This window comes from Anopheles marshallii, chromosome 2 (assembly GCF_943734725.1).
Source record: "Anopheles marshallii chromosome 2, idAnoMarsDA_429_01, whole genome shotgun sequence".
NCBI classification, from domain to species: Eukaryota; Metazoa; Arthropoda; class Insecta; order Diptera; family Culicidae; genus Anopheles; species Anopheles marshallii.
The window spans coordinates 62,699,134-62,708,569 of NC_071326.1; the positions used below are offsets into that span (position 1 = coordinate 62,699,134).

Genomic DNA, 9,436 nt, shown 5'->3' on the forward strand with positions numbered 1-9,436 from the left:
CAAATCTGCATATTTAAACAGAGCGCAACTGTCCACGGCCTACATGTTTAGAGTCTGCTGGAAGAAATTGAAGGAATGTGAGGGTGATTGTAATAAATGGACAGGCACGGTAACGTCACTGGAATAACGCCAGAACAACTCGATTTGCTTCATTTTTGTAAGACGAGTCCGCAAATGGTGTGAGTTAAACAAATGTTTCCAACCTAATCTCTGTACTGAGAATTTTTATTGGTGAGCAATATGGATCTGTGTTTTTATAGCATCTTTTTCTCATGCATAGCACTTTAGGCTTTCCGCTTTATCTCACTCTTGTCCCATGCTGTTCGCTCTCCATCGGATTAGAAGTAGCAATTGGACACGTTTTAACGTTCCCACTTCAACTTTAGATGACGATAACGCTGGCAACAATCCAGCACGCGCCCGAACATTCTTGTCTGCAGGCATCGACGCGTTATCACACACCTTTAATTCAGTTCTGAGAGTTCGACTCATTCGACAAGCTCTACCAGACGAACCTCCAAGTAAGCTGTTTACAAGCCTGATTTACCTGGTATTAATCGATACACAATTGGTAACTTGTTGCCGGTGATATAAAAATTACCATCTGGAGCTTCATACATAATATGCGTAAATAATGCGTTGCTGCTCAAATAAAGCTGAGCATAGTTTGAATTTTAAACAACTGTTTCTCTGGCGTGTTTACCGTAACACTCCCACTTCTTTGTCAGTGCTGTAATGATTGAGTTTGAACACCCTTTATCTGTCGACCACCCGTCAACATCAGCACCTTCTAATACAGGTGATTTAGAAGCAATCATACTGTGGGGGTAAGTTCGTATGCTCTATACTACGGTAGACATTTAAACCCGTTGGCTTATCAAGTGATAGGAACCATTTTTAATTGAGCTGTTTATGTCCAATTGGAATGGGAATGGGCGTCATTGTGGGTATGATGGATACAGGCGGGCGGATTTTTTTGCGCTATCAGTATGCATTGCCCATCGTATCAGTGGGCCGGACAGGACGACATATTGAGTAATCGAATATGAAGAATGGTGAAGTTGCGCTTGAATCATTCGGTGTGTTGGGCAGTGAAATCATGATCACGTTGGTATATGTGATTTTCTTTTAAGGTTAATTCTATAAATCACTGTGGTGGTACTTCCGTTTGCTTATTGAACGTGCCTTGTGTGTTGAAAATATAAATGAGCAACCCATCATCAAACTACTGTAAGCGTCAGCAGTTTCCGATAACCCCCTGGTGAATTCTACCTCTAGGTTGGACGCAAAGCCTTTTAATGTTCAACTTCCGGGAGTGCGGTCAACGTAAACGGAGGCCATCAAGTGAGGATGCTTTCACTGCGTGGTTGTTAACCTTCTGCATAAGAACTGCATCACCGCTAGCTTGTGTGAAGTAGAGGAACCGTATCGGGATAGATGGCACACTGGCACAGTATCAAGGCGGTTCGGGTGGACCCGCGAAATGAAAGCGAACGAGACGAGCAAAACAAAGCTGATAGCTGTCCGACTGTTTGTCTGGCCTCACTGCGCACCGTGGTGGTCAATGAAACTCATGATGCGTTTCGAACCAAAACAAGGCGATCGCTCGAAAGCTGTGAGGTAGGCCTAACCGAGACTGCCATCTGTCACTTTCGGGGAGGTAAAGATCCGCCCGAGGAGGGGTTGCTGCACGGTGCATTAATCAACGCACACGTTCGCGGCATTCGGTTCACTGACCGTCCTTGCACTCGCACAGCTCTTAGAGCATGCTTTGCGACATTGGTTCCACCAGAATCATGGCAGCATGGCCGTGTGGTACAATGTCTGTCGCCCGTGGTGCATCGATCACACATTGCACCATACATCATCTTCTGTTTCGCACGATGATGACGATCCCTATCGACAACCCATTATCATTATGGGCTTCTTATTCATTCACCTACTCCGTGCTATCTTTGGGAACTGGTTCTAATCGAGGACAGAGATGACAAGTCACGAAAACTTGCTATCTTAGCAGTCGACACAGTAGGCGCATTGTGTAATAATTTAATTACACCATTCGTTTCGTACGTACGAAAGAAGCGATCGATTTGTCCCGAACACCTTAGGAGCGCGTTCGAACAAGTGACTGTTGCTACATAGCATGCGCTGTCTACTGTGATGGGTTTACCTCTGCCTTTATTGCCTTGTACGACACAGAGACCAGTGAAAGCTTTTGTGCAGATTTTTCTACCCTAATGGAATGAGCCAAGAAGTCTTTATAACGTATGATTTAAAAAAAAAACGACATACTTCACCTATTTTTCATACGAGTACCCTGCCAGCTGGAAGATAATCCACACCCTGTTTTATGTTTTAAAGCTATCCCACTATGCGCAGCTAAAATTTGGCAACGTTCTCATTTGATTAGAAACCAAACCGCTACCAAAACAATAAGCCAATTGGTTTCAAGGTTTTGTTCAAACTGCGTCACACCGAATCGAAATAGTTTTATCAACTGAAATCCCTCCGTATTCACCTGATATGGTCGATCTGACTTTTTTGTGCCTTTTTTGTGACGATCCTTGTTTTGTGAAACTGTTTGTCAAGACAAACCTGCTATCCGACTTGTAAGAGTTACACTGAAAATGTTTAATTATAATGATCTAACGAAGACCTCCAACCCCGCAAATGGCACTCGAAAGATGAAGACAATAACATTTTTCTTATGATAAGTTTGCGGACAACGCGGAGTGCCCTTTGATAGCCAATTACAGGAAAAAATGAAAATAAGATCAGACTTTTTTTTTAAATGGCGTAAGCTAAGGTTCGCTGGTTCCCGTATGGTCGTCCGATATGGCCTAGCATAATATTTTATAGATGCTTATTAAACATAGGATTCAAGCAAGCTTCTGCATTTCTGCATTCAATTTTCTTTAACCTTGTTTTATTCACAGTCGTTCAAAAACTGCCTTTTTTAATCCATTCGGTAGAAGTTGCAGTTCAATATGGTTAGTTTGTTATGTTTTATATCCATTTTTAACAATTTTTAAGTGTACAATAGTGGTTTTGAATTTTATTATTAATGGGTTTGAATATCTTTTCTCTCCTCGTCGAAGTATGCTCTACTAAGCGACTTGACTGGCGTAAATTTAGGCGGCTGTGTGTGATTTGAATTTTAATTAGGGGAAGAAATGTATTGGAATTCTAAAAACCCTTGAATTCGAAAAAGTCTAAAGCTACTGGTTATTAACCTAACCTAATTGCTAGCAACAAACCAAAATAAATACCTTTGGAGATAATTTTGGACAAAACACTTATTAACTAATATTTTAAGAGTGCAATTCTCTTAGTATTTCCAACGCACTGTAAAGGCATGTTGGCTACAGGTCAATATGGTTGTATGTGCCCGTATTGATAGATGGTTAGGAATAAAAGCACTAATTGATGAAGAGAAAAAAAATAAGGTACGAACCTTTAAAAAAGTGAGCGGGTATACATTTTACATTCATTTAATTCTTGCAAATTAATCAGAAAAGCAAACAGTCGTAGACAATTAAACGCAATCATAAAAAATGATAACTCCATAATCAATTAGGTGTACTAATACGCGTCCAATCATACCGTTTTCATTGTCGACGTCGTTTATCGTCCATTTGTGCTTTGTTCCTCCATTCATCATCCGTTCAGAGCAATGTTTGCGTAAAACGTTAGACGTAATTCACACCCCGTTATTGCAGACCGCATTAGGCGCCATGTTTGATGTTTTGTTGCGTTGGTAGCATGCGTAGCCGCGGGGTGTTAACTAATGGAACAAACGCTTGTCGGTACTCTGTTGGTCGCAACGTGTGCCTTAAATTGGTGTTTTGTTTAAGCTGTGTTCAACAATGATCACTAATGTGATCCGAACACGATTACATTCGCTGTTTGAATTTGTCGTAGCAGAAGGAGTTTAAGCGGTAATACATTTATTCTTTCTTGGATCACTACGTCCAGCTGGTAACTGTGCACTCTAAGCTATTCTCGGTACCGTGTCCGATAGGTCATTGTGATTCAATATCACGAATAGTTTGCCAGTCGTCAAGGTTTATCTCGAGCAGGTTCTCAACCCTACCCTGCCGGCTAACGGAACGAAACGCAATCTAAATTAGTACGCTTGACGAGATTTGTTCAGGTTCCAGTGAAACGAGTTCGTACCAGACCCTTATTGGATTGCATTGACATGCAAATAATAGTCGCTTTGTCTGTGAAGTGAACTAACGACATACAAGAGTTAGTGTTACCGTCCATTTTGATTCCTGTTTGTCCAATGTAGTCTCTTTCGTTGACCTTGGACTTTTGTGATTACTCCCACTCTTGTGTACTAGAGTAATGCTGTTGGGTTTTTTTTTCAAAACACCCCAACACAATTCCAAATTTTAATGTTAACTTCAAACATGAATGGATAATATAGTGTTATCAGTAAGGGTGAATCTGAATGAATCTTTGAACTGAATCAAATGATCTCATTACATTCAGAAAAAAAGATTCGTGAATCCTCATATTCATGACAGATTAATGAATCTCCATAGATTTATGATAATTCAAAGATTTATGAATCCTCCTAGAATAATAATTCTCTTCAGAAACATGATTTTAGGATTATTTTCCTACACGCTTCTTGCTCCTGAAGTAAGCATTTTAATACACTCAGTTACATAACTTTTTTGAGTGACAAAAAAATTTGAAGTCTTAAGTCCTGAAAAAGGTTTTTAAAGTTTCATGAATCTTTTACGAGTCGGTACCTGATTTGAATGACTCCTCACCAAAGATTCATATCAATGACGCTTATCATTAGATTCACTAAGCAAAACACAAGAAAATAATCATTTCCGTTCACTTTAAGGCACTTATTTCTCGATTACGGCTAGCACTAAAGGCTTTTAGTGTACGCCGATAAAAAAAAAAAACCTTTACGCTCTAAATGTCATCGACCTTAAGTGGGTAAATTTGAATTTAAGAAATGTTGCTTCCCCGGCTGTCCGCGCGTTGGGTGAAAGTAGTTCGTTAATATCCGCTACTAAAGAGATGGGCAAAGGAGATGGTCACTGAAATTAAGTCGCAGGCTTGGGAACCGACCGTAGATTAGTTGGTGCGCAAATGGAATTACCTTATTTCGGTCCGTTACACGCACAAGACGTCCAATTTGATAGCCAAACGAAATTGATCGACCGTTGCCAATTCGTTGGCTTCCGCAATACTGCTCGGTTTGCTGGCTCGGTTCGTGCTAATTTGTGCGAGCACTCTGCCCGCCAAGTTACCCCATTACTTCGGTCACTTTCTCATATGCACTATCTTTTCACACTCAGCTCTTCTTTATCATACGCTCACAGTTAATCTTGCCGGCGTAGATCATGCGAATGGAAGGCAGTTTACGTCGGTTCTGGACAGCGCTGACGCGGAAGAAACAGAATGAAGACGACGGTTCCGAGTCGAAGTTGGCCCGCGTCCTAACGCTGCTCGACCTGACCGGGCTCGGTGTGGGCAGTACGCTCGGGCTGGGTGTGTACGTTCTGGCCGGTTCGGTGGCACGCGAACAGGCCGGCCCGGCAGTTGTTGTTTCGTTTCTGGTGGCGGCCGTCGCTTCCGCCATTGCCGCGCTGTGCTATGCCGAGTTTGCCGCACGTGTACCGAAGGCTGGATCCGCCTACGTCTACAGTTACGTGAGCATTGGCGAGTTTACCGCATTTACGATCGGTTGGAATCTGATCTTGGAGTACGTGATCGGTAAGTGTTTGAAGGTACAAACGCTTGAAAATATTCAAGCCGCTACTAATATATCTCCATCTGCACACCATCTTACAGGCACGTCGAGTGTGGCCCGTGGCATGAGCGGCTACATTGACTCACTGGTTGACAACAAGATCAGTAATGCGATGCGCGATGCTATGCCGATGGACGTCGACTTCCTGTCGGACTATCCGGACTTTTTCTCGTTCGTCGTCGTGCTGATTTTGGCCGGTCTGCTAGCGTACGGCGTAAAGGAATCGACCCTGATGAACAACATCTTCACCGGCGTGAACCTGATCGTGATCGGGGTGGTACTTGTGGCCGGTGGCATAAACTGCGATCCCGACAACTGGACCATCGATCCGAAAGACATTCCGCCGGGCTACAATGGTGGGGCGGGTGGTTTTGCACCGTTCGGGTTTGCCGGTATAATGGCCGGTGCTGCCAAATGTTTCTACGGGTTCGTCGGGTTCGACTGTATCGCTACGACTGGCGAGGAAGCGAAGAACCCGGAACGCAACATTCCGCTCGCGATCGTGATCTCACTTATCATCATTTTCCTCGCGTACTTCGGCATCTCGACGGTGCTGACGATGGCTTTACCCTACTATCTCCAGGATCCCGAAGCACCTTTCCCACATCTGTTCGAATCGATTGAATGGTACGCGATTAAATGGATCGTATCCATCGGTGCGATTTTCGCCCTCTGTACCAGCTTGCTTGGTGCAATGTTCCCGCTTCCCCGAGTCCTGTATGCCATGTCATCGGATGGTATAATCTATAAGAAGCTTCAGACGGTTCATCCCAAAACGCAAACACCCGTACTGGCTACGTTGCTGTCCGGGCTGCTGGCAGCTATCATGGCAGCCCTGTTCAATCTCCAACAGCTGATCGATATGATGTCCATCGGTACGTTGCTGGCCTACACGATCGTCGCGGTCAGTGTGCTGGTGTTGCGTTACCAAACGGAGGAACTGCTCACTAGCTCCGAATTCAGTGTGACCGTGCCGGAAGTAATTCGACAGCTAGTGAATCGCGACCGGCTTTCAGCACCCACGCAGCTATCATCGGCGGTGGTGAAGGTTAGCGTTTGTATTTTTGGTAAGTGATCATCATTAGTCGCACCCTGTCTTCCTGCATCAGCTCAAGCAATATTGTTCTAAATTTATCAACAGCCGTGTTCGTATGCGGTGCTTGCGGAATTCTAGTACCGGCCGAGGACTACATCAACACAGACTATCCAGGCGTCATCGCTGGTCTCGCAGTGCTCGTTACCATTCTCGTCCTACTGTTCATTGTCATTCTCATGCAGCCAACGGACAACGTGAAGCTTACGTTCAAAGTGCCACTCGTGCCGCTGTTACCGCTGATTAGTGTGTTCTTCAACCTGTACCTCATGTTCCAGCTCGATTCCGGCACCTGGATTCGTTTTGCCGTGTGGATTGCGGTCGGATATTTCATTTACTTCAGCTACGGTATCCGCCACTCGATAGAGGGTGAACGATTGCTCACAAAGGCAGAGCTGGCCGCATCCAAGGCAAACGGTATCGACAATACCGGCTACGATGGTGCTTCGGATACGATGGACCGCAAGAATTCCAGCCAATTTCAAGGCGCACCATCGTACGCAATAGCGAACGAAGCGATGTAGGGCATTGCGATCGTTTTTAAAACGCTGACTCTTCTCTGTAGGCTCCTATCTGCAAGGGGTAGGCATTATGCCGACGTTAGCATGATTCCCGGACGAATCGAACAATCCATTCAGTGTAAGAATTAGCTAAGTACAAAACGAACGGAGAGCATGTAAAACAAAACAAACTACCTAGTGCGGAGCAGGGCGAAATTCGCACTTAAAGTGATTGTGATAATTATTGCATACTAGAGGTTTAAGGTTCGAAAATAGAGACGTTTGAAAAACTAGATTTGCCGGTTTTTTTCATTTCTTGTTCTTTATCCTTCTTTTTTGTTTGTTTGTTTTTTTTTTATTACCATTGCAGTGGTTCGTTTAAAGCTGATATGCTAATTATTCTTATGTATGTAAAATAGAAGTCCTTGATAATTAAGCTCTTGACTTGATTTGAGGGAAACTGTCCAGGCATTGTCCATTACACTAATCGACCTAGAGTGAGTACTATAAAGCATTGTGCTTTTACCGCGTATCCGTCCGATAAGGTCGATGACGAACGAGACGAACAATAAATCAATCAATAAAAACGCGCGTGTACAACATTTTTGCCAGCTCGAGTAAGCTAACCGCTCCGTCATCGGTTCATCCGATAAGAAACCGCGGCAACGTTAGCCGTTATTGGTCTGCCGGTAGCGATCCATTGTTTGTTATTTATTTGAGGTGGTATTTATGAACAATTTAGTCACAAAAACTCATTCATCAATTCCCAATGCGAGAAGATTAAAGCGATGACGAAACAACGAGCTCATTGATAAGATGTTTTGATGGTTTGTACATTTTGATAAGACGGTTCGTAAATTAGTTTCTAATTAATGGTTGTGATGAGCAGGGTTATCTACGAAATTATCGAATGATGGCTTTGAATAAGATAGCAAAAATGGTAGTGATGGGAAAGTTCCATTTTTTACGGAACCCAACTGAACCAGGTTCTTTTCTTAAAGAAACGCAATGAACCTAGTAGGTTCGTTGAACCTACTTTCAAGTCTCTTCTTTCAGTCTCTCAATGGTTGGGATATAAATACATGCCATCTAGTTTTATCGCACTCGATGGTTCGCTTATTTAACGTTTATCAAAATTAACCGAAAAAAGAAGTAAGCGATTTAACCGAATAAGCACACTAGCTGAACACGAAGTATTTATGCAGAAAAAATATCATGCTTAGTTGGTTCCATTAATTAAAAGTGCTAATTGGCAATGTAACCCAAAGTGTATCAAGATCAGGTGGTCTCATCCCATGTAAATTGACCACTAAACCCAGGAATATAAAATTGGTACTAATTACTTAAGAACATACTTTGGAGCCGTTGATTGCTTCATCCAAGTTATTACCTTTTGAAGGAATTACCTGCTTTAAGTTCACTCAAAATCGTGTCTGTATGTGATTGGCTTTACATAAAGTTATATTTAAGGCTCTGAGCGCGAATGTGATGGATGTTGATCCATGGCGGTTGATATGACTTAAGTACACAGTATAGTGCTGTGAGATTCGCGAACATAGTGCAAAGGGCAACCTGTAGAAAGACACTCAATGCGTTACAAACAAGAAAACGGATATTTGAACATCCTATAACAAGCATTCGCTTCCTCACTGTATAACTACTTTAACTGTAATAACTACTTATAACTGTATAACTGTATGTTTTAATTGATCAACTGACACGCAACTTTGGTTAAAAAAAAACTGGCTCTGGCCTGGTCTTCATGCACTTTGATGCAACTCAATTGTTTAGATACCACCTATCGAGTAACCCAGCTAAAATAAACCTAATAAATCTAAATAACCTAAGAAAGTGTATCGATAGCGGTAGCCTTTACACGACAGGATAGGTCAAAAATCCCATTCGGACCAATCCTCCTTACGCAGAACTGACGATCCGGCTACGAGTAAATAAAGTAAAAAAATGGCAGGACTACACAGCAAATTTTTAAATCTCGGTTCAATTAAATTTGTTACTTAAAACCGTTCAGTAGTGGTACTTTCTCCTGATTAACAGCTTTCA

The 9,436-nt window shown here is 42.7% G+C and overlaps 1 protein-coding gene across 1 annotated transcript; it reads left to right on the forward strand.

Moving 5' to 3' along the window:
- The first annotated feature begins 4,419 nt into the window (after positions 1 to 4,419).
- On the forward strand, positions 4,420 to 7,399 carry LOC128719154 (cationic amino acid transporter 3). Its single transcript, XM_053812776.1, has 4 exons — positions 4,420 to 4,446; positions 5,370 to 5,745; positions 5,824 to 6,849; positions 6,924 to 7,399. The coding sequence occupies exons 1-4, from the start codon at positions 4,420 to 4,422 to the stop codon at positions 7,397 to 7,399; spliced, it is 1,905 nt and encodes a 634-aa protein (XP_053668751.1).
- The last annotated feature ends 2,037 nt before the right edge of the window (positions 7,400 to 9,436 follow it).

Excerpts from the sequence above, each read along its gene's own strand:
- LOC128719154 (XM_053812776.1), top strand. The coding sequence starts at position 4,420 with ATGGATAATATAGTGTTATCAGTAAGG. Across the intron at positions 4,447-5,369 it reads ATATAGTGTTATCAGTAAGG|ATCATGCGAATGGAAGGCAG; the intron begins GTGAATCTGAAT and ends TTGCCGGCGTAG. Across the intron at positions 6,850-6,923 it reads GGTTAGCGTTTGTATTTTTG|CCGTGTTCGTATGCGGTGCT; the intron begins GTAAGTGATCAT and ends ATTTATCAACAG.